General features: G+C 36.8%; 1 protein-coding gene across 5 annotated transcripts in view; it reads left to right on the top strand.

Moving 5' to 3' along the window:
- The window catches only part of lrba (LPS-responsive vesicle trafficking, beach and anchor containing), a 247,341-nt gene that overhangs the window by 182,935 nt on the left and 37,907 nt on the right, over positions 1-26,499 (top strand). For all 5 annotated transcript variants that reach the window (XM_079615242.1, XM_079615243.1, XM_079615241.1 and 2 more), the window contains 3 exons: positions 7,627-7,767; positions 9,297-9,416; positions 14,401-14,553. In XM_079615242.1, the coding sequence (XP_079471368.1) occupies positions 7,627-7,767; positions 9,297-9,416; positions 14,401-14,553 (414 nt within the window). The remainder of the gene's footprint in view (positions 1-7,626; positions 7,768-9,296; positions 9,417-14,400; positions 14,554-26,499) is intronic.

Here is a 26,499-nt window from a genome sequence, read left to right as displayed (position 1 = left end):
CTATTCAAACAAGGACAGTGTTCTCCTGAATCAGGACTCAGACTCAAATACTTCAGGCCAGTGAATCGAGGTTGTTCCCCTGGTTGATTATTCTGTGGTCCTGACCTTGGTCTAATTGCAATCGATTGTTGTGTAGCTGGTTTACCTCTGAACTACTAATAGCTGCTTTGCTGAAGTGACAGTGATTAACCAGGATTAGTCAGAACATTCTATTCCAGTCTGATCTGTTTTGTCCTGATGATGATGGTTATTTTATTTTAATTAAACGCATTTCACTTATGTTTGTATCTCAAAACCAGTGTCTTGAAGAGCTCCTTTCTCAGTGTAGACCTGATAAATATTTCATGTCAAGTGCTGGGGGGCACTCCTCCAAAAGAATGCTTTTTACTTGCATTACACCATTTGGGTAATTGAGTTGTAGGACAAAAGTTGTTTTAAAACGCCTCCACCCTCAAACTCCACTTTAAAAGTGCTTGTGAAATCTTGCCAGTCACTGCCTCAAAAATGACCATCAATTTCATGTAATGGTGGCCAATGGAGGGAGGACAGAGGATTACTTTTAGAGCTCAGATGATCGAACGAGTGTCCACTCTGACCCAAAATGGCAGAATAAATCAGTTCTAAGAGGCAGGAAAACAAAGGACTGAGAGATAATGGAAGATACATTTCTGTGCAAAAACAACCGTGATGTTTCAGAAGTCACCCTTACTGTCTTTAGTCTGAGATCATTGCTCTCCAGTGGAGGTTTATATGTATGATGCTATCTATATCTTCTGCGTTGTTTTACCAATTCAGATCCGGAAAGCACCATGTGTCTTTCTGGTACTATATATATAGTTCTGGGCAATATGTAATGGAAATAATATATAATATTTCATATAATATTTTCTAGTGGATAATATAAAATTAATCAACTTTGTGAATAGACTGTATCATTTAAAGTACTTATTTATTAGACTATTATCTATCTACCTATCATCCATCATCCCTCTATCTATCCCTCTATCTATCCCTCTATCCCTCTATCTATCTATCTATCTATCTATCTATCTATCTATCTATCTATCTATCTATCTATCTATCTATCTATCTATCTATCTATCTTACTACACATACACATATATTGTATACGATAGATGGATATGAGCATCTATCGTGTAAAATATATGTGTATGTGTAGTAAGCTAGCAATGTCTTGTAAGTTTTACTCTGTTGGAGTGGTAGCCTGGTCTCATTGTTAATACGTAGGTATTAATACACAACTTTTATACATTTCATACATAATACATTTTTGTACGTTTGGATAGATTCTGAAACATACAATATGGATGTATTGACAGTATTTAAACTTAAGCATTATTGTGTACTTACAGCTAAAGAAACATCAAATATTTACTAATCTTTAATATCATAAATATTTGTATAATTGCCCTTCTATCATTTTATAGATTCATTTTAGATCCGTAACCCTACCCCAAAACATAACCATTAGAGAATATAAAAAGAATATATAAAATGTAATGGACAGAAATGTGTAGGAAAATGAAAATTTCAGTAACAAAACAGAATTAAAAATATATTTTAAACTGCTAATCCCACTCCTATCTCTCTAAAAAGCGGTAACAAAAGTAGCCCAAATGACGATGTGTTAGTCGCAGTCCTCTCTGGCGGTATACAATAGTTTTGTATGAGGTACAGAGCAGAATTTAAGTTGTTAATCGCTGAAAATCTTATCCCGATCAGCTCTGTGAAGGGTCTCATTTCTCATTAAAATACACGTCAACCAAAACATGTTGTAATCTGTGACAAAGCCGTTTGTGACGAAGCGTTTGATATCCCTGCCGTAAAAAAGAAATTTTTTAATTTACAAGGAGTGCGGGATTTGACATTTACAGTCGCTGCTGAGAATGGAGATAAAGATCACTGAATAAAGGCTTGAATTTGGGTCTGTTCCTCACAATTACAGAACACAAATAGTGTGATAGAGTGATTGAGTGATTTGTGAATTTATGTTGCATTTTGGTAGCCTGGGTTTCCCCTTACTGCCTTTGCGCAGCATGATTTTATTCACGCTGAAAGGCAGTCTGGATACCATGGACCAGATTTTCGCCTCATCTAGGGAACCAATCACAGAACGGGGAGGGAGCAGCAAGACGATGTCGACATATATGCAACACAACTAAGCAGTTTGTTTATATCCATATATACCTTCGACCCTCATGTTTATCTTGCACAAACGGCAATAGTCGCTGAACGTCATTGTTTACACAAAAATATCTTACCCATCGTCTTCTTCCTTGTCTAATTTCTTTCGCTCTACATACGTCATCTGGTATAATGGAAACGATTGGCTATGAGCTACGTACAGGCGCATTTGATAGACATTCTTAGCACCCAATAAACGGCGCCGGGCATTCGTAAACCACGCCTCAAATACAAGAAAATGCACATGTGGTTCCCAGACCCAAGTCTCAACGAGAATTGGGTCTGGGGTTAGCCAGGCTAGCATTTTGGTGCATTTTATGGTTTTATACTATACTGAGAAAATGCCCTTAGTGTTAAAAAAATAAATAATTAATGATAAATAATGGTTAAACGATTACAGAAATGCTATTCGTTTTAAGGTTTTAAAGTAAATCATTCGAAACAAGTTTGCAGCCGAGGTTACACAGAACAGAACAAAATGTTATCATTTTATATTAAATAGATGAGCAAACTGCGTTTAATAAATGTGACAAAACATAATAACATTGCTATGACAGTTAAACACAATAGAATCATAATGCCACTATTTTAATATTCATAAATAAGAATTCATACACATTTGTAGATCTGTAAAGTTGTTCATGTGTAAATAATTTGCGTTTTACTGGTGTTCATATGCAATGCTGGGTACATTACTTATAAATTTGTTACTGATTCCAAATTACTTGACAAAATTTTTTGTTAGTAACAAAATCCATTACATTACACATTTACAGGTAATATAATCGGATTACTTTTGACCTACCTCGTTTATCATATTGATTTGAATAGGATCATTTTGTACCATATTGATATTAAAATGCAAAGAGAAAGAAAATATATTACATTCATTCAATTACATGCATTAAATATTGCATTACTTAAGGATTTCTCAGACTGGGGTTTGGGATGGAACTGCAGGGGGTTCTTAAATGTAATGAAAGGCAAAAAAAAAATTTATTTAAATAATTTTACAATCGCAATCGAATGCTTACTAAAAAAGATAAAATATATATACATATATATAAATGTATATATATATATATATATATATATATATATATATATATATATATATATATTGTTTACCTGTATATTATTATTTATTATTTTTACGTAATTTTAATATTGACCTACTTATTAATGTAAAATATCAGGGCTTACTTCAAGTAAATATATTAGGTCAAAGATGTTCAGCTGACAAAAAGTTTGGGTAATCCCTGCATTACATGTAAATATATATTTTTTATACTTGAATGTGTTTAAAAGACAAAAGACTTCCAAGGATGATAAGATATGTAATGTATGGAAACGTAAGAAAATGCGCATGCATGTGGTAAAACCACACTTTACATGAAACAAAAAACATGTGAATACTCGTATCACGTTGGAGTGGCAGACAGTTATCTTTCACCCAACACATGGACAAATAAATATACACAGAGACATGCACACATTTGTAGCCAGCACACAGCTTGGAGCATATCTTTTTATTTATTTATTAATTTGTTCTTCCCCTGTGCGGTTTCTTTCCAATGGCTTCTTCCCACTAGGTTAAAAGACAACAGACCTATAAACCATCCTACATCACCCTTTCCTTTGTTTCTCTCTCTTTCCCTCCCTCCCTCAAACTCTCTCTCTCGAGTTTTGACAGCCTTGCCTTTATGTTCAGTCAAGCTTTCAAGCCTTAGGGAGAAACGGAGGCCGAGCAAGAGCACCCCTCCCTCTGTAGCGAACAACTGCAAATCTCAACAATCTTTATTACAACTGCTTTATTCATGCTGTTGACACAGGCAATATCAGTGTATGGCCAGTGGACCATGACATCACAGCCTCGCCTGTGAAGGCCGTCTGAACCTTGTATAAGCTGTGCGTCTTTCCTCTTTTTGTCCTTAACCCCTCCCGCTCTCTCTCGTCGTCTGCGTATGCCACATCCCAGCTCTGCTTTGATAGAAACAGGTCATGTGGGACCTTTTACATAGCGGGGTGAAATTGCCATAGACGCTGTGTGACACACACTGTCTTTCCTGCGGGCAGAGGAATGTGCTTCATGAATTTATGTTCCTTTTGTCTCATCGTTGTGACCCTGCTGGCTTTCTTATCATAAACTCTAACCTTTGCATGACATCTGGTACAGCTGGAGTTATCACTGCAGCAGGAAAGAACAAAACTGACACAACTGAGTGAGCTGCTCACCTAATGGAATAGATAGTAAATGGCAACAAAAATATCACTCCCTTGTTCACTTAAAGTCGTGCTTTTTTTTTTTTACCCAACCTTATGAACATCCAAGTGAAACGTACTATCGTGAAGAAAAAAAGGTAGGGTGGAGACTTGGCTCTGTTCATCAGTTGTCGATTGGATGGAGGCAGATCTGAATTTGAATTTGCAGTTGATTGTGAGAAAGGAACTGTATTTAAGTGGACTAAATGATTGAAGAAGTTATGACAGTTTGATTCAAAATAACATGTAAAAAAATGAAACATGCATGGCTGAATCGTTTACAATGAGAACAAGATACATATAATTTAATCCAGTATATTAAGAAATATATGATGGGTTACATCGTATACTAGTGGAGTAACAGAAGAAAAAGAAAAGGTGTCCTGGCTAAGGCATATTTTTATATTTGTACATTAACATAAATAACACCTGAATATATTGACCTGTTTCTACACCGTCACAGTGATGTAGTTAATGGCATATTGATTGGCATCAGCATTTACACCCTGAGCTCTAGATACACATTCACACCTTCTGTAATACATGCTTCAGGCTTTCCTCCGTATATTGAAACTTCCTAATTCTGATGACAAAGTTTCATTTGTTTATGTATTCACTAACATTTATTTTATTGAGAAAGTATATAAAAAAACCAGCTTGTTAGTTTAGTGGATTGGTTGATCTAGTATTAAAGAATATTATGGCTCTTTTAAATGCTGGTTCAGTGCAAAAAACACTTTCAGTGATTTATTTTTTTATATTCAGTGCTTAAGTTAAGTCACTATCATTCTTTCTACATTATGATATATTGGGATTTATTTGGAAATATCTGTGATGTTTGCCTGCCGCAATTTACCCGGCACTGTTACAACCTGTGGAAGTTTAAAAGAATGGTTTATATACATTTTCATCATTGCAGTAGTAATTTGTTACAAATGATTGAGAAATGTTATAACCATGGATATACCCAGGTAGTGAAGCACACTTCTGGCATTTAAAGAGCCGATATAGGCGCTTACATCACAGTGGATGCAAATTTTGTGGGCTATTTTGTCTAATTTGTTTGTGCTATTACCTGATTTGAATAAATCGTGTGCAAATAAACAAAGCTATCAGTCGCAATTCATGAATTCCCCTCGAAAGCCTGAATTTTGATCAGCACGGTGAAGTCCGCATACTGATAGCTACTGGCAGTCTGTTCAGATTTGCAGTCTAATTAAAAACATTGGGGCAGCTCATTTATTTGAGCCGTCACTAGAGAAATATTCGGCAGTGCTGCCAGAGCGTATTAGGGTCGGTGGTGTGCGTTCACTCCATCACACTGCGCTGGGGTATGGGGATAACCCTGATGAACGACACTGTCATGAGACCCTATTGTACTGGAGAGCCTCCGACGGTAATTTACTGCCGTAAACAACACGAGGGGCTCGCACAAACACACACTCATATACATGCACACAAATTTACACATTCACATAGAAACACACTCTCACTCACGCACACTCTGAGCTATGACAGAGATGTTTTTTATCCCGCTCACCCTTTTCTTTCTTTAATGAGGGTCCTGTTATTACCGCAATCAATCAGTTAAATCGCGCGATGTTTAATTCAGTATGTGTTCTCACCGTAGTTGCCACAAGAGAGCAGACCGTGTGTCATTGTCAGCCCAGGGCTGCATTCCACTTTAACACACACACGCAGACACACACACGGATTGCATTTGAGTCCATGCAGCATGAGTCTATTACATTTCAGTGGCAATTATTACAAGCTTTAATGATTTACAATCAAATGTTGATTAAACCGTGCTCCTTTTTAAATCCCAATTAAATCCAAGACATAGTTTAATCACGATTATATTACAATTAGTGGAATATAATTAACCTCTATTTTTAAATGAGACGCACAGCCCTTGGCCTTGTTGCACAGTGGTAAATCTCACATAAATGCCGGCACACATGGACACACATGCACAGTGGAGCATTAAAAGATACAACCGCAGGTTTCACACCCATATTGTCCTAGCACCATTGTGATCAATAGAAAAACAGCTGAGGGCCCTCATTATAGAGCTATGATATGAGAAAGAGATTGAGATGGTCAATCTGTCCTGCCCACTCTCATTTCAAGGAGCTTCATCATTCCGTTACTATTGATCAAACTAAGGAATGAGAGCCGGACAGAGAGCTGTAGTCATTTTCAAGAGTAATAAAGACTCAGCAGGGTAATAACAATACATATAAATGAGCATTTAAATAATGGCCTGCTTCCATACGCTGGGTTTCTTCAGATCAATAATAAATTAAAGCAGCTAATCAATACTTTTGATACAACCCAATGCAGGACAGGATTATATTAGTATTATTCATATAGGACTGCCACATATGAACTTCCTCATGAACTTCCTTGCCTTACTCTGAATTCACAAATGTACACTTAATTTTCCAAATTAATTATTTAGCAAGGATGCATAAAATTACGCAGATTTTTTTATTTTTTATTTTGAACTTTCTATTTCTCAAAGAAACTGGATTTTTTTATCACTGTTTACACAAAAATATTAAGCAGTACATTCGTATACAACATTAAAAATAATAAGAAATGTTTCCTGAGAGCCAGATCAGCATATTAGAGTCATTTCCAAAGGATCACATGACACCGACGCAATTCTACTTTGCCCTCAATAGAAGTGTAAATGGGCACAATTCTTTTGGTCACACTTCATTTTAAGGTTTCTTTATTACAGTGTAATTATACAGCTTAATTATAAAGTATAACTGAGTAATATTTATTAGCAACATGTACTTACTATAGAGTTAGGAATAGGGTTTAGTTTGGATTCCATGCTTGTAATTATGCATCATTTACTGTTAGTAATATAGTAAATATAGGTAATGTGTAAAGGTTTATATAGGTAATTATTCACAGCTTCGCACAGATATTGATCTTTAAAATAACCTATTATTTATTAATCTATTATTGATTAAACTTAACAGCTGCAGTAAATTAATTTACATAAATTATTGTCATTATTAAATTATTATTTTACCCCCACCCCAATATTACTTTTCTCATATGTAATGCCTGTGGTCCTTGTTTTTACATACAACTTCACAGTATATTGCTTTATTTCTTGAATGTTGTCTTTTCTCATTGCAGCCCATTGGTGCACTCAACCCAAAGAGAGCTGCATTCTTCTCAGAACGTTTTGAATCATGGGAGGACGATCAGGTGCCCAAATTCCACTACGGCACACACTATTCCACCTCCAGCTTTACTCAGATGTGGCTACTCAGGACTGTAAGTTGCACACACACACACACACACACACACACACGTGTCAAATGCAGATATCAAGCACAGCAGTTTTTCCAACTAACACCAAACTGCACAAAACAAAATGCTCCTGTACCAGTTTTTAAATCTTTTTTTTTATAGCATCAGAGAGAAAAGCCTGTCAGTGTCCCATTTGTCAGTGCATTATATGACTTCCTTTAACATTTTCATAATCTGTTTGTGTAGGATGAATAAATGGGACATGATCATAATCGTCCAAATGATTTGCCACTTTTAAAGGGTTTTAAAACAGACAGCGACTCTGTGCTCTTCATGCTGCAGTAAAATGCTAAACATTCATCATGTGATCGGTTGTGAAACACATTGCAACTAATTGTTGTTTATAATTGGGCATGTGTGTGTGCTCAGTCAGGTTGATTTATTGTTATATTGAAATGTAGGCCTTATCTGCATACTAACAAACTCAGAACACATCGCTCATCTTCCCTTCATCCTTTGTGTTCTATTATCTGCAAAGAACAAAGACATGACACTCTGGAGGAAAAATACTTCATGGTTTATAACAATATTTTGAGCAAGCATAGTTTAGTACAATAAAAGCAGTTCTATATTAGTTTTACAGTAATGAAGTCCCATAATCTTCTACAACTCTCAAAGCCTTTGTACAGTGTCAGTTACTCTTCATTTAAATGATGTGTTTTATTTTTCACATTTATTTTTAATGTATATTCTATTCACATATTCCTTATAAATTCTGCACACAAAGAGACAGGGCTAGAGGTCACTAACCCATTTCTGGCCATCTCTGTAATTGTTACAGTTTTTCACTTTCATTGCCATTCCCTGTTGGCCCATTGTATTGATCCCATCTCATTATTATCAGGCTTATCCCAAATCCACTTCACCAAACACCCTAATTCATGTACCATAGCACAAATCAGCAACCTCGTGATATCGAGGCTCTTGACAGAGAAAAGGAGGGCGTTAAATTCAGTCAAGCACCCAAAAGCTTCTGCGTAATTAGGATATTTTTCTTTCATGGTGTAGCCTACCGGGGTGCTATTCACTCTAATTGCGTCCTTCTCATCGGGGAGGTATTGTTTCAAAAGAACCACCTATTGATTCTGCACAAACAAGATTAAGCATGATTAGAAAAGAACAAATAATGCACTTGTAAAGGCTTTACTGTCTGCCCGGGGTTAATAACAGGTTTCTTTAGCATTCAGGTCCTTTTTTTGGAGAGGAGGATGTCATTTAGTGCACACAAATTAGGATCATATTGTATAGGGCTTTGTTATGAACAGCAGGAATCTATGCTAAATAGGAGATACTGACTGGGTTGCACATTGAAAAATGTTCAAATTGGAGGCTAAATATTGATCAAAGTAGACTCGTAGTTATTAAATACATGATCTTTGTTCAGTGGAATTTGCCCTGTAGTCGTTTTAGGTCCTAACATGAGTTTTTAATACTCGGTTTAGCATTAATGTGTGTGGAAAGTACGAATTTTTTTTCTTTTCTCTTATTCTCAGGAGCCTTTCACAACATTCTTCCTGAATTTCCAAGGTGGGAAATTTGACCATGCAGATCGCACTTTCTCCTCAGTGTCCAGAGCCTGGAGAAACTGCCAGAGGGACACATCTGACGTGAAGGTATGTGCATGTCGACGCACATGCATACAGTATGGATGAATTGTCATATTACCAATTGAAATGTTTCATATTTTTACTTTACGTGTAATTTTATTGCTAACTCATCCATATTTATACACATGCACAAAGCTGTGCTTATTTCTTCTCAGCCTGGGATCATCCGGTCCCTGGCCTGGATTTGGTTTTCGTCTTCCACTGATATTTTGTTTTTCACAAATGTGGAGACTATTACATGATTAGACGTTTCTCTAGTGAGTTGACTTCCTCTTGGTAACCGGAGCTTGCTGGGACTTGGTGTGAGGGCAGTCGTCATGGAGACACTGCAGCTCTCTGCCCGGCTGCCCCCATCACCTCTCCATAAAAACTGGCCCTTGCACATGTACGGTCACAAGCAATCCTTGTCATGCTACCATGAAAGCGTCAAGGGTCCTTGATCAAAGCTTTAAACTAATCTTGAATTCGAACTTCCCCCCTTTCCTCCCTTACACTCTCCCTTGCGAAACCCTTCATAACACTCTAACCCTCAGCTGAACCTTTTGTCGTTCAGCCCCAAACCAAAGTCAGACAGCAATCCCAACTGCGCATTGTAGCCCCTCAGAGGCCCTCAAAGTGCTCTGCATGGACTTCAGCAAATGTCCAGACCTCTTGAAATATTCATTAAAACAGACAGCCATTTTGTTAGCGCGCTCGTTGCATGCTGGCCTTTTTTCGGGGGCTGATTGCACTCATTTGATAAAAAGACATGTGGCTCACATTACATGGTCACACTTGATATCGAAAGCTTAGTCAAAACCCAGTTTGGTTTCTGCGTAAGGTTGTCACTGTGGATCAGCGTAACAGGATTGGCACACATCAAAACTGAGCTAAGGACTTGACTAAAAACCTCGAAATCACCACCAGTTTATTTGACTTTGAAGCTGTGGAACATTTCAAACATGCTTTACTTTGCTCAACCTTGCAAAAAAGGTCTGATAGGTGCAAATGAGAAGCAAAGGGCCTTCAAATGTAATAATGTATCAATTTGCCATGCTGTTATTCCTTTTTCTTAAAAACAAAACAAAAAGCACAGCAGTCCCCCACATTTAGAAACACCCCCTCATTCTACTAAGGGGTGAAAAGCCTTTAGCAGTTTTTGTGTCCAGGCTAAAGAGAGCTATAATGGCGTAAAGCCATGATCCTGTCTGTCTCTAGCCAGGCAAACTCTGGCCTGACCTTTAACCTCCATCCCTTGACCTCCGTGCACTAGGCTGAAAGCAATGCGGACACTGAAAGTTTCCCCTCGGGGGAATCAGAGAGGACCTAAGAGGGGGCCCAGGGGCACCCTTCTCTATTGACCCACAGCAGGACAGGATTTTGGATCACAGGTTTTGCCCTCTGACCAGTTCTGCTCAAGGGCCATTGCACATAATAGCACCTCCCGTACCCCCGATCTCGCTCTCTCTCTCCCCCACCACTGGTTAAGTGGCTTTGGGTCTTTGTGCCGCCAGTGAAGACGCCAAATTTACGCCAGACTTCATACATGAACCTTAGGGCGCCTGGTGCCATTGTAAAATTGTGACCTTTTTGTTTTAAAGACTTCGGTTTTAAAGAGAGGACCAAAAAGAAGCAAGGCAGGAGGCTAGTTTTGAACTTCCACCATTTGTTTGCTCTCCTAATTGGCCACTAGAAATGCATTGTTGCTGTTTTGTGTATATATATATATATATAGCATTCCAATTGAGGGTCTCTATCTGTATTATGTTATATTAAATATGTATAGTTAGGGGCCAAGCACCGAAGGTGCGGAGGCACCTATTGTAATCGTTGGCGTTCTGATTATTATTATTATTCTATGGCAGCCTATAGAACCATAGAAAATTTGAAGTCTCTAATCCAATCCCTCCTAGCTTCACCAACTGTCCAAAGTTTCACTCATATTTATGCTTTTGAACCATTAGGGCTAGAAATTCTTTCCGTCATGAAAAACCTACTTTTTCGAACTCCACCTAGGACGTTGCTCCGATACGAAAATTGAACCAGATCATCTTCACACCATGCACACAAAAAGTTTTGTCAAACCGTTCTCGAATACCGCGCAAACTATTTTTACGCAGCGCTTGCGAAAACAGACTTAAGGCTGTATCTTCGCAATGCTTTATTGTATTCAGACCAAACTTGATACATGTCATCACAAGCATGACCTGAGGCTGCATGTTGCGTTTCTGCGCAGCGTCACCTACTGATCCGGAGATACGAGAAATGGCTATTTTTGCTTATAACTTCTGAACAGTTTGTCTAAAAATCATAAAGTTTATCGTTAGATTCAGGGCCTCATTCTGAGTTGACTGATATCCAATTTTTCCATATCAACAATTTTAGGCGTCGGCCATTTAGAATTTTGTACCAAAATGCTGTATTTTATGAACGTATTGTTACGAAACTCGGCATGGGTCATCAGTACGATGCCCTGAAGGAGCCTGAGAAGTTTTGAACCAGCGCCAGATAGTGGTAAAATTCAATTTTCAAATGCTTCTAACTCTAGGTGTGGTTGACTTATTTTCACGGGAGTCATCTCCTTAGATTTCTGAATACTTTCTGAGTTCAACGATATTAAACATGCTAGGTTTCGCCTTACGGTTTGTGTAGCGTTGTGATTTAGCGTTTAAAAAAACATTTGCCAATATATTCGAAACCGCTAGACCGATCGAGACAAAACCACCGTAGGAAGTTCGGAAACATAGGTCGTTGGCCATATGCTAATGCCTTAATGTCAAAAATATCAATAGTAAGTGGCAAGAAAATGCAAATAAAGTCAGGTGTGGGTAATTGTTTATGTGTTTATAAATATAAATGTCTATAACTCCAAATGAAATTTAGATCGTTTCACTAAATTTGACACACAAATGTATGGGCTCACTCTGAGGACACATAAAAATAGTGGGACTGTGCCTCTTGTTGGCACTATAATAGACCAAAATATTAAATTGCCTTTGACTTCAATACATTGTAATATAGAATGCTATAGTTGAATGCATTAGCATAACGTTACGAAACTCTGTATGAGTCATCGGTACCATGCCTTGAAGGTACTCAAAAAGTTTCGGGCAGGGCCACCTTGTGGTAAAAAGGTTGTAACAAAATGTATAACACTGGTACTTAATAGATTCCTTGGCTTATGGCGAAAACATAGATACCAATTTTGCCATAGTCAGCCAAACTTCCTGCCCGTCATCTTTATTTTCTTTTAAAACCTACTTTTTCTAACTTCTCCTAGACCGCTTGTCATCATCTCCACAGCGTGCCGACAAAATGTTATGGATTTTGTGTCGATAGACAAAACCTTTTTCGTATACCGCAGCAGCAAAGTTGAGGCATGATGCCAAAATGACTATTCAGGCTTTATCTCTGCAATGCATTGACACATTGACACCAAACTTTGTATGTGTCATTGTCACCTCACTCTGACCACACCACATCAATTTCGTAATGCGGCACCTATTGGTGAAAAGTGACAAATCATCAAATCATATTATTATTAACTGTACTGTATATATGATTTTTTTCACCCATTTTGCCTAAAATCATCTTAAAATGTCTTTAATTGCTTATTGTTGCAGTTGGTCTGAAACTCCCAGACATATTGGCTTTGTCATGTTGGTTTATTGTCTTCTCTGCTTGTAGCTATATTTTAATTTGTTCTTATAATTTTTTTTAAATTTAGGCCTAAAATGTTATTCTTCTACATTGGGTAACACTTTATAATAACTGCACGCTATTAATCATTAATTAGGCATTATTAAACAGTTAAGTCATAATTTATAAAGCATTCATAGACATTAATAAGCAGTTTATAAATACAGCTATAAATGCTTTATTCTTGATTTATAAGCATATCTATTATGTGTTTAATAATTGTATTGTCATACTTCCAGTGAATTATAAAATCCTGAGATTGACAGAGTCAGATATTGGAATTAAGTTGACGTGCTACGTAAATGACGTGCTATTTTTGAGCACTTGAATTGCTCAGAAAACACCATAGTTACACAGTAAAATATCCTTTTTAATTATTTCTGTATAACCTGAATAATATTCAAAAGCTTTAACCTTGCGATTTCATGTCACTAACTTTCCTCGCCACTTTTTAAAACAATGTGACTCCCAAGCGTGTCATAAAGGAAGAAAGAGCTTTAGTGATATTTACCATGCTTTGACTACAGTGTACCTCTGCATTGCTGTTTTGATGTTCTTTATTAGGATGACGTGCAGTCGCCCTTTCTGTGAAGATTTTAAAATATAAAACTGGAGTAGTTCCAAACGGATCATTCATTCAGAGTGGCAGCGTGGCACAGATTAAAGGCTAAAGATTCAAAGAAGGAATAACTTTCTTTGTTAATAAGATTCCTCCAGTCCTGATTCCCGTTTAATGAGCTGTTATATTGTATAGCTATCTAGTATGTTTTGAAATACTTGAAACTGGATACATCTGTATTAGGCAGTAAACAACATTTCTTTCCTGTTTACTTTCTACTTAGGAATGAATTATTAAATGAGATTTAATGATTACATTTTTAAAGTGTTGAATCAGTGGAAATTTAGCTAATTTAGGGATGTCAAAATCATTGGGTTAATGCATGCAATTAATTAAATACTTTGTAAAGATGATGTCAGAAAACCCGAACATGCTAAATGATTGACAGACATAGACTATTTTGAGTGTGGGCCGTCCCCTGACACTTTTTTCCAATTTGAGTCTAGGCCTCCATAGAGACAGATACAGATATATAAAAAACTTGAATTATATTTTTGTACATATTTACACATTTTATTTTATTCTTTTTTAAAAAATTAGCTAGATTTAATGCATCAGCTACCAAAACTTTTGAGAATAATTAAGATTAAAAATAAATAAATCAATTGCCAGCCTTAATCTAATTATTTCATAATTTAATCATGTGAAATGTGTAATTAAAAATACTTTTTTCTTTTTTCGTCTCTCTCACAGGAATTGATCCCTGAGTTCTATTACCTCCCAGAGATGTTTGTCAACTCCAATAATTACAATCTGGGAGTGATGGATGATGGGACGGTGGTGTCAGATGTGGAGCTGCCGCCTTGGGCCAAGAGTCCTGAGGATTTCGTACGGATCAACCGACTCGTACGTTCACTCTTTGTGTCTCCATCTCTTTTCTTTCTCTCTGTCTCTCTCCATCTTTCTTTATCTCCCTTATTAAATTGCGGTTAAAGTGATGATTGCTAAGTTGCTATGGTCAGAGAGTGTGTGTGTGCTAACGCTGTGACCTGTTTTATGCTGATAATTACAACTCTGATATCAATCTGACTCTTCCATTAATCATCTGTGTGTGTGTGTGTGTGTGTGTGTGTGTGTGTGTGTGTGTGTGTGTGTGTGTGTGTGTGTGTGTGTGTGTGTGTGTGTCTCGCACACACAACCACAACCCCCTCATCTAATGTCACTGTGTTCACACACTTTCACTAAGTCCTTGTGTAGGGTTGCACAGACTTTAGTTGTTTGATCACTATCAGGTGAAGTGCTGGTTGCTCTTTGATGTGTGTATGTGCTATAGGACATTAGTAGTCACAGGCGTTCTGATTGCATTGTTTTGAGCAGCACCGGTGCTGCATTAATTTCCTTTATATCACAGATTTAAATAGCATGCCATTGCTTCTGTGCAGTGTGTCAAGTGTTCTGACACAATCTAAACTAACTGCATGGGCAGCTTGTAACCTGTAATAAGTGCAGATTAATGGTGACATGAGATCCTTTATTGTCAAAGCTCTTATATCTTCAGGATAAGCTGTCATCCTCAGCAGTATCTGCAGATTCCCCTGCTCTGGTTTATTTTACTGTCTTGATATTGTGTTGCTTTTGCTTTCACTATGTTAGCAAATTAGGCCATGTACACAGTGAAAAGTTTTAGGATGACAGTTACATTTAAATATGGGTGTGACTGTGAAGAAGACCATTGGATGCCAATATTCTCAATATTATTGTTTTAATTTAAATTTCAGTGAAATAAATATCAGCAGGGATCGGATTGACAGATTTCTATTCATCATAGAATCCTGGAAATCAATATTCCTCAAAAATATTGAGACACAACTGTTTTCAACATTTATTATAATAAGATATGTTACTTAATCACTGAATCTGCCTATTAGAATTATTTCTGAAAGATCATGACTGAAGACTGGAGTAATGATGCTGAAAATGATACTGAATATTCAGCTTTGCCATCACAGGAATGCGTTATATTTGCTAGTATATTTAAAAAAAATAAACATCTGGATTATCTACAGTATCCTGTATGGGCAGCTACTAGTACTACCACAGGTAGCCAGCACTGATCCCACCCTACGTTCAACTGTTCTGACTATTCTTACCTCAAAACTGCTCTTAGATCAGTGATACCAACTCCTCAGTACTACCTATTATCCTATCAATTTCTGTAATACACTGTGCCTTACAATATGCAAATGATAGGTGATACAGATAATGCATCTGTAATCCGCTTCCATTTCCTTACTTTCCTGTATCAGGATTCATAAAACTGATCTCAGATCATTATAAAGGCTCACTTTTACTAACACTTAAGCTCAGTGTATAGAGCAGCACAGAGAGACACAACACGGATTGATTGACTTGGTCCAATGTGAAGATTTACTATTGATCTGAACAGCAGGAATCGAGTGAAGTAAATAGGCAGGCATGTAATGGAAATACCATCCCTGTTAACCTACAGTGCTGTACATTGACCATTATAACATATTACATTACATGATCTTGACAAGCAAAGTTCATTATTAGTGTTCTAAAATTGTCTTCTAAGAGGCTTAACAGTTTTTTTTTTTGTTGTTGAATCAACTTTTTTTCCACATTTTCAAATACCGGTAAGCATAATTTTTTATATTTATTAGTCCATTTCCCTCTTGGGGGCCGCTGGCTGGTCAGGTGATCTCAGGTTTTACTATTTTTGTGGGGACATTTGGTCCTCACAATGTAAGTTAAACAAGTACACACAAACCCCCTCATTCAATGAAACTGTTCTGACTTGCACACAGACATTCACACTGTGTTTAGGGTTGCACAAACTTTAGCTGTTTGATCACTATCAGATGCTATTTGATGTGTGAATGTGCTATAGGAAAATAATTGTACTGTTGTGCTTGTGAGCAACACCCGCACTGTATTAATTGGCCTTATATCACAGACTCAGCCTGCCAACTAAGTGCATGGCAGTGCTTCTGTACAGTGCATCAAATCTTCTGACACAATCTAAACTAAAAGCAGGGGCAGATTGTAGCCTGTAATATGTCTACATGACATGATCCTTCAGCTTTGCCATCACAAGAATAAACTAAATTTTACAAGAAATGAAAACAACAAGTGTTATTCTAAATTTGAACAATATTTCAAATTATTACATTTTAAATGTAATTTTAAAATGTAACTTATGAACATATTAAACTTATTTCAAAACATTAAAAAAATCATATTATATTTTATTAATAATATTTAACCTCACACTGCTAAAACCAAAGTACAAATATATATTGTAAAGGTAATCCATATGAATCAAGCAGTATAATCAAAGTGTGCTGAAGTGACGCATAACTTCAAATCTGTGTTGAACAGATTTAATTTAGGGTTTTATTAATAAATCAATATTGATCAACACACATAGATAAAGCACAGATAGTAAACACAGAAGTTCTAAGGTGCTCGCTTGACACAAAAAACACAAGGTTTCTTCTTGCTTGTCAAGCAACTTACATTAAACTGCTTGACTCTATGAATTATTTTAAATTGTGTCTTTTTGTACTTTCAATGGATGGACAAAAATAATGAGCAAATATTAAAACTATCTAAATTTCTGTTCTGAAGATAAATAAAAGGTGAGTAAACGATGACCGTTGTTGGGTTAAATTAAATTTGTTGGGTTAAATCTCCCTTTAAAGTGGCAAAAGTGTGGACACATCTACTCATTCTTTACTGTATTATTAATTTTATCTTCATTTTTTAATATGAGTTAGCCATTAAATCATTGTCCGCAATGTGATAATATTATACAAAAATATAGAAGTAATAAAAGTATTGTTGATAGTGCAGAAGCAGTTTTAAGGAGTTTCGTGCTCTTGAGAATAAATTCTGACCTAGGTACATTTGTATCATCAGCCCCAATTCTCAGACTATACATACAGGTGAAATTCGAAAAATTGTAATATCGTGCAAAAGTTCATTTATTTCAGTAATTCAACTTAAATGGTGAAACTAATATATTATATAGGCTTATTACATGCAAAGTGAGATATTTCAAGCCTTTATTTGTTATCATTTAGATGATTATGGCTTACAGCTTATGAAAACCCCAGGTGAAGACAATTTGATCTTTATCTTTTGATCAGTCCTTGTTATTGACTGTTTGTTTGTGCTAGAAAAAAAAGTGTTAATCATAAGGTTCCATGTGTTCTACGCTTAGCTGTGGTGTCTACAAATGTTGTTGAATCTTGTTAGTGAAGCTCAGCAGACACTCTTCTGCAAGTAAAATCACAGGTTTTATCCTCTTTTCCAGTAATTAGATTGTTCAGTTGATCTTTTCATAATCCAAAAAAATGCTCTGATCTCTTACCGCTCTCTGTCAGCAGTTATTTACATCCTAGAAACCTCTCATTAACATGATCTTCTCTCTCTCTTGTGTGTGTGCGTGCGTGCATGTGTGTGTGTGTGTGTGTAAAGTGGGCATGAGCACCGCTGATGACTTATAGCTGGCATTAGGGGATGTCAGCTGTTCTACTCTGCTACAATGGGCTACATTTGTAATGAGGGCGCAGACTCAGTCAGAGACAGACACATGCAGCAGAGAGCTAATGGCCTGCTACACTCTTTAGCTCATCTGTCACTAATGGCCAGAAAACAGCATGGTGCACACACTTGGTCATTTATGTTGTATAGATGATTAACAGCTAATTAAACTGCAATCTGCACCCGTCACGCTAAATGCATGCTTGCAGAAATAACTGCACTCATCATTGGTACATACTGGGTTTTTTTGAGCACCCATGTATCCTCAAAACAGCAAAATAATTTTCTCAACATAATGCAAAATAATCGGTTGGCTCAAAAAAAAAAAAAAAAATGTTTGCGTACATTTTTTTGAGTTATGAGTAATTTTGAGTAATGCAATTACTTTCAACCAACAAACTACATTAGAGGAACTTCAAAATTTTGTAAAAATTTAATTCAGTTAAAATCCACAGCTAGTATAGAACATGCTAAACGTAACGTATTTCGCAAGTTTATTTGTCACTGGGATTAGTGCAGTCATTGCTTATTTTCAATGTAGTTTACATTCATGTATTTACTTTTCAGCTCAATGGTAACCACAAAACTTCAATATAGTAGAAACTCAATGTCAAACATAACAGCATTAAACACTAACAGATCTTTCCTTTCTCACACACACACACACACACACACACACACACACACACACACACACACACACACACACACAAAAACTTAACATAACGCGTAATTTCAAAATGTATTCTCCATATCTACTGTAGTCCTAGGCAAAGCATGCAAAGTTACTTCAACTTTTTTTTTATCAACGCAGAAATTTGAGTTTACATTACACACAATATTAATCTAATGATCAACATTATTACGTCCACAGAACTCAACAAAATAATGTTTGCAACATAAAAATGTTTCATTAAATCAATAAATCTGAATTTCTATCTTGCAACCCTGCATTTAAGGTGTTAACCATTCCCCTGAATAACCTTTCAGATATGCTAGTCTTAATATGCTTCAACCTAAAATTACCCCAGAAATATGTCCCTTAAGATTCAGTTTCCTACAATTCTGCTTTCTTATTGGTTCCATTCTTGATTCAGAAGCAAATATATTTTGTATTGCATTTATTGTCCTCAGCAGTCTGTTGCCAAATTATGATATCAGAATTGACCAGATAGAAATATTATAAATAAACATAATTCATTCATTTTAAAAGCTTTTAAATTACTTTTCACAGATGTTTAGAAGTGCCATAATTGTAATTGAGTAACTAGCCCTTACTAAATATTAAATTAAAAAAATACCATATAAACAGCAAAAAAAAAAATGTTTTTATCTTTCATTAATTCCTTCATTCACTTGTCTTATTTGTTGTCATTGGCTCATGCATTGGTCATAAGAGTCATTTGTTCTGGAATCAGACTACACTCGTTGTGCTATGTGGTTTTGATTCGCTAAAAGGCTTTAGGTCAAAAATATCAATTTATTCTAGAATTGTTCTACAGTGGCCATACTGTATATTTAATGCTGTAGATTCAGTAGTGTTTTTATGCCACTGCTGACTAGTCATTTCCAGTTTTACATGGAGCAGGTCACCATGTTCACATCATATGAAAAATTTAATACTACTCACTTTAACTGAGTAACCCCATGTTGTTGGACACCTTTGCTCACAGAATTAATTAATTTTGGCTGGTTGCTAATACTGTAGCTTTTAAAATTATATCACCATCTGAAAACTATTTTCTACTTTTGCGTGATGTTGAATCCATGTCACGTGATGTCAGTAGATAGAACCAAGATTACTACAGTACCATATTGACCAGCATAACATAAACTCAAAACACTGAATGCACCTTTGAAGCTGTAATGTGTAATTTCTGAAGCACCAAACGGAAATATAATGAAACATAATGTTTGTTTTTAAGCAAGTTTCCCAAATTATGCGTTTCCCCTACTCTCTCCAAGCTGTCTTTTCCCTGGGTCCTGTTATGTTAAACGGTGCCCACACCGGGCAGGATTCATGAGCATTGTAAATACATAAGTTTAAGGATGTGTGTTGGATTAAATGGGTATTTTAAACAGACCCCTGCTGAAATAAAAACTTTTCCCTCTCTTCTCATAGCCTTCCTTCCCTTTCTGATGTCACGCGACACTCACATCAGCAGCGATTGTTGTTTTTACCACAGGGTCGAGGGAGAGGTTAAGAACTTGATCCCACCTGCCAGATAACAAGTCAGCTCTGGCCACTGTCATACTAAAGAACATTCCACAATACATGACTAATCCTTCATCACATATTCACCCAGATATAACCGCAGCAGTGGCAGGTGATTGTAGACTTAACTGTGCATTGACCTTGGACCAGGTTGCTCTCCATAAACCTCAAAAAGATCCTCAAGAATTATAAGGGAGATGTTTTCAGCCTAGAGGACAATGTTGGTTAGTGATGCTAACTAACATACTAGTACTTGCTTATCATGTGTTGACATTGAGGTTGATGTACTGTAAGTGGCAGTAGAGTGAGAAAGGTGTTAATTTTTGTGTTATATTGATTTTAACTGTTTAGTATTGCATCAGCTAATTTACTGGCATGGTCATTTACTGGCAAAGTACCATACAATTTGTCTGATTACAGTACAAATTGTGTAAACAACATGTTTTATACCCTTTGACTAGACTCATATCACAGCTGGTAACCACTCCCAGGCTTAAGAATCAAAATGATTTGAGACCGTTAAAAACATTTAGTTGCCAAATTACTTTTGTTAGTTGGCAAATTACAGAATCGATTAACATAGATGTATTTAAAGGTGCTCTAAGCGATGTCACGCATTTTTTAGGCCAAACATTTTTTTGTCACATACAGCAAATATCTCCTCACTATCCGCTAGCTGTCTGTCTCCTGAACACACTCTAAAAAAACGCGGTCTCTGTAGACACCCCAGGCTCCACAAACAGCAACAAAAACATACTGGACTAACCCGCACCACAACATAACAAACAGTGTTCCAGCCAATAACCGACAAGAAGGATTTGGGGGTGGGGTTTGGGTTGTTAGTGCGCGGATGAGGAGGAGGGAGGGTCTAGCTAGCCTCCGTTTTGTTTGGCAATAGTTTGAACGTCAACAAGAAGTGACGTCACCCAGGATCGCTTAGAGAACCTTTAAGAAGCTCATATTCTTGTTTAATCACAAACCAGTGTGGGATATGCATTAAATTGAGATTTTTAAGCTTCACCGTCATTAAAAGATCATCTAGTATGCTATCCCATATAGTACATAGTGTACTACTACTACTGCAAATATGTGCTTCAGTTCACGAAGTGCAAATCTTCTTATTTTACTTTTTGTCATTGTTCATTTATTGTTCATTTTTTGCAGCAGACATATAGTTGTAATCAAAATTATTCATCCCCCATTGCAAATCAGGTTTATTGGCAGACTTTACAGACTTTCAGCTGTTTCCTAACAAAGGTAATTGAAATAGCTCAACACAACAAATGTTTCAAGTGGTTTCCTCAAATTCAACTGAAAATGCAACTTTTAATGACTCATGCAGTCTCAAAATTATTCAACCCCCTGAATAGAATCCCTCACAACAGCACAAATCTGCAAAACAGGTTTTGTCTCAAGCACACCTGATGTAACTTATCAAGGGCTTCATTAGTTGCACCAGGTGTGCTTGAGCTAGAACACACAATATATCTGATTTGACTAGGTTTGTTGAGTGTCACGTTTGACTGAATGTTAGAAATATCAGAATGGACATCAAATGATATCAAAAGAATGGTCCAGAAATTTAAGAGAAGATATCATCGCTGTTCACAAAATTACAAAAAAATAGCGAAGGCACTAAATGTTCCTAGAGACACCGTTGGAAGCATAGTTTGCAAGTTCAAAGTTAAGGGAACAGTGGTTACACTACCTGGACGGGTCAGAAAAAAGAATCAATCAACGGCTGCAACCTGATTTCTGAGAAGGCAGGTTCAGAAAAACTGTAAAATACCTGCTGCAAGACTTGGTGAAAACAGGCACTGAGGTTTCAGCTTGCACAGTAAGGTGTGTACTAAACACATGCCAGAACTCCAAGACGTACACCACTACTGACCCAAAAGCACAAGAAAAGTTGGCTCCAATTAGCTCAAAATCATATAAATAAGCCACAGATGTTTGGGGATTCTGTTCTGTGGAGTGATGAAACAAAACTTTAACTTTTCAGCGGTATGTCTGGAGGAAGAATGAAGCATATGCTGAAAAGAACTAGGGTGGCTGGGTGATGCTCTGCAGCTGCTTTGCATCCTCTGGCACTGGAAACCTGCAGCATGTGAATAGCAAGATGGATTCAGTGAAATATCGTGAAATCCTTGGAGAAAACATCATGCCATCAGTGAGGAATCTGAAGCTTGGGCGACATTGGACATTCCAACAGGACAATGATCCCAAGCATACCTCAAATTCCTCCAAGGGTTTGTTGCAGAAGAAGTCCTGGAAGATTTTACAGTGGCCATCACAGTCACCTGACTTGAACCCCATAGTAAATCTCTGGTTTGATTTGAAGAAGGTGGTTGCAGCACGCAAACTCAAGAATATTACTGAACTGGAGGCCATTGCTCATGAGAAATGGGTTAAGATTCCTCAGAAACGCTGCCAGAAGCTAGTGTCTGGTTATACAGTAGGTACATCTCATTTGCAGGAGGTCATAACAGCAAAAGGGTGTTCTACTAAGTACTAAATATGCTTGCCATGAAGGGGTTTAATAATTTTGAGACTGCGAAAGTTATTAAAAGTAGCATTTTCAGTTGAATTTGGGGAAACCACCTGAAACATTTGTTGTGTTGAGTTATTTCAAATAATTTAGTTTGATTTGTTGATTCGAAATTTGACAAATTTTAACAATTTGATCTGAAAGTCTATACATTTTGCAAATATGGATTTGCAATGGGGGTTGCATAATTTTGATTACAACTGTATACATTTTAAATATGAGCAACTAGTTGGTAATTGAACTGATATTAAGTTATTTTCACAGTCTGTACAGTACACGTTAGTATTTTCACTCAAAAAATGGTTTTAAGTCACTTATTTATATATTTTGCTCTAGTGTGTCAGTAGGAAATATCAGTTTACATTTCCAAACATTCATTTTGCAATTAATTGTAATAATTCAGTTAGAGTATGCAAGAGGAGTCTGACAACAGCCGGTATGCTCCACACAGAGATCTGATCTCACCATCATCAAGTCTGTCTGTGATTACATGAAAAAAAAAAAAAAAACTGACACTGACTAAATCCAGAAGAATTGCGGCCAGTCTTTAAAACTCTTAAAGAAACGTACCTAGTTTTTTCCTGAGCTCCACGCCGCCAGACTCAAGTCATATTATACTGAGGACACTAATGCAGATGACAGTTGATCATCCACAGAGAGCATGTGCACGCATCAGATTGAAATGCCCTTATGATCTGAAGAGTGGCCCAGTGACAGGGGACTGTTGTAAAGAATCACAGAGCTTGTAGATGCATGCATGTTTGCTTTCACAAATGTCAGGGTGTATTTGCTGATTGTAGGAAATTGGCTGAGTGATGAAATAATTTGATATGCTCCAAAACCAAGACATGATGCTGTGGTACAACGAGGTCTACTCTTGGTTACAACTTAAAATTGATGTCATCTTACTTGATATGAAAATGTTAGTTGTGTGGCATGTAGAGTTGCTTTCTGTTAGAATATCCACATCAGTCACATATGAGTTTCTCTTACAGTTAGGATGCTGCCAGTGTTGGCTCAATAGGTTTTGGCACAGAGGTACTGTCACATAGTCAAGTATTTCTGTTTGCTAACTATTTGGATGGCAATATGTGTAGTATTCGGTTAGAACATTTGTGAAATGAACAGTCAAGTGTTTTACAGCACAAGCTTTTTTAGTGTTAGACTATGTTGACGTCTATACTATAACATTTTTTTTTAAATTGAATTCAGTGTTACTTGCTGTTTCTTTGTAATTATTTGTGAAATTTACTAGCAATTTCTGAGTGAAAATTCTTTAAAAGTAAGTCCTACACCAATTTTTTTTTTGTGCATGCCAGCTGGGACCGATAACTGATTTGACATTAAATCAAGCTCACACTTTGTTGAGAGACAAGTGTCATTTTAAGTTGAGCAAAAACATGCACAAGACGTCCTGAAGTTTGTCAGATTTATATGATGACAGCTTTTTGCACTTACTAAAGTGTGCTGGGATTTTGGGTGAGTACATTAAGTGTTGTTGCCTTGTGTGGGAACTGAAGGTCAACATAATATTGTAATGGTGAGATCACATGACCATCTTTGAGTTGAGCTTGAGGTTTGTTACTGCCTTTGATTTAAATTTCATCACAAGAGCCGAACACGTGTAGCAGCAGACATCGTCTAAACTGAGAGGATGAGTCTGAGTCATGTCTTATAGCGAACTTCGTCACGAAACTCCTGTGTTTCCCACAGCCCGTCTGCAGGCTGCATGTCTCCATATGAAGACCACAGACGTCTGCCGTGTCAGAGGTCATCAGTGTTTGCATTCTCCTCTCATCTCCTCACGCATTCTTTTCTGTTCCAACTCATCTATAGCCATGTCTTAATGCATCTCAGCTCACGCTGTCATTGCTAGTGCTGATGTGGCTACTGTACCTTAACTGTCAGTACTAACAGGCTGGGAAAATGATGTCACCAACCAAATGTGGGCATTTTTTCCACAGTGCTGGGTTATTTTGCCTACCAACTACCAACCACAGTTGTAAACAACCAAGCTTGGATTGGCCATCACATGACGCATTGCGGCAGTTTCATCTGTGTATTATATTTTGTCAATATTTTAAATGCATGAAGATTGTATTTATTTATTTTGAAAAACAATGTGATTTTTTTCATTAATATTCTTTATTTTTTGTATTTTCAAACATTAGTAATGTGTGTGTGTGTGTGTGTGTGTGTGTGTGTGTGTGTGTGTGTGTGTGTGTGTGTGTGTGTGTGTGTGTGTGTGTGTGTGTGTGTGTGTGTGTGTGTGTGTAAAAGTATTTTAGTACTTTTAGTACTATATATATATATATATAGTACTAAAATTACTAACAGGAAATAAAATAAAACTGAATTACCAATAAAAAATCATTTAAATCAATATTAAAAAGAGAAACTAACAGAAATGAGAAAGACTATAACAAAAGAACATGAAAATATACAAATAAAAGCTATTTCAAAATATTAATAAAAACGATAATATAATATAAATACTGTTAAAGTAACACTGACAGCGACTCCAAATCCACTTGATCACAAGTATAACACTAGATTAACCAATTTTAGTGTTTAATTAAAGTGTAAACCTTTTACTGTGTACAGTTTAAATCAAGGTGTGAACAAAATCTTACTAATCGGTTTTGCATAGATGACATGAAGACAGATATTTCTCAGAATCTGCCCTCCGCTTTGCACTATGTTTGTTTCCTTTGCCATTTCAGCTTCTGATAGTGGAATAGAGTGCATGTGTCTGCACAGTGTCTGCTTGTGTTGTCATGCTGATTCCTCCTCTTGTGTGATGTAATGTTGGGAGTAGAGCAGAGCCTGTGAAATACTGTGATCCACTGCAGCTGACACACTCACCCACTTTACAAGACTCCAGAAGTTCCTCTCTTCTCCTGTTTGAAAGACCAGCCTGTTGATGTGCATGCTAGCACGTTTGTTTGTTGTGGGATAGGAAGAAATGCACCTTAGCCTTGGATTTCTCCTTCACAGTCATTCACTCAAGCATGCCCTGTGAATAAATGGAGAAATTAATTTTCAGCATGGGTGCAACTCATTGGCCTCCTCTCTCTCACATACACACACAATCACTCTCACCCCGTCTGCATTTCAAACCAGACCCGACAAGGACGACAAGTTTAGGGCATCCATCATGGAAATCACTGACCCTAGATATCAACATTCACACCAACAGCAGAGCATCTTAATTTACTGCTGCTTCATATGACTCTGTCCTGTTAAACTTCTGGGGATTCTCAGGGTCACCTTACATGTACCCCAGCCGTAATAGGCAGAGAATGATATACTCATGTATGACATTGGCCTGGGCTTTTCTAGGGTTAATAATGCATTCCACTGGAAACAGGGAAGGTCATTAAAGTGTAGTCTCTATATATGTGCTTATTGATGACCGATCAAAGACAGTAACTGAACTTAAAAGGGAAATTCATTTTCATGAGTGAAAGTGGAACCGAAATGGTTAAATGTTTTAGCATCAGTTTGATCCCAAACAGAA

Source organism: Phoxinus phoxinus, assembly GCF_949152265.1.
Source record: "Phoxinus phoxinus genome assembly, chromosome: 6".
NCBI lineage: Eukaryota > Metazoa > Chordata > Actinopteri > Cypriniformes > Leuciscidae > Phoxinus > Phoxinus phoxinus.
This window is presented reverse-complemented; position numbering and strand designations above follow the sequence as displayed.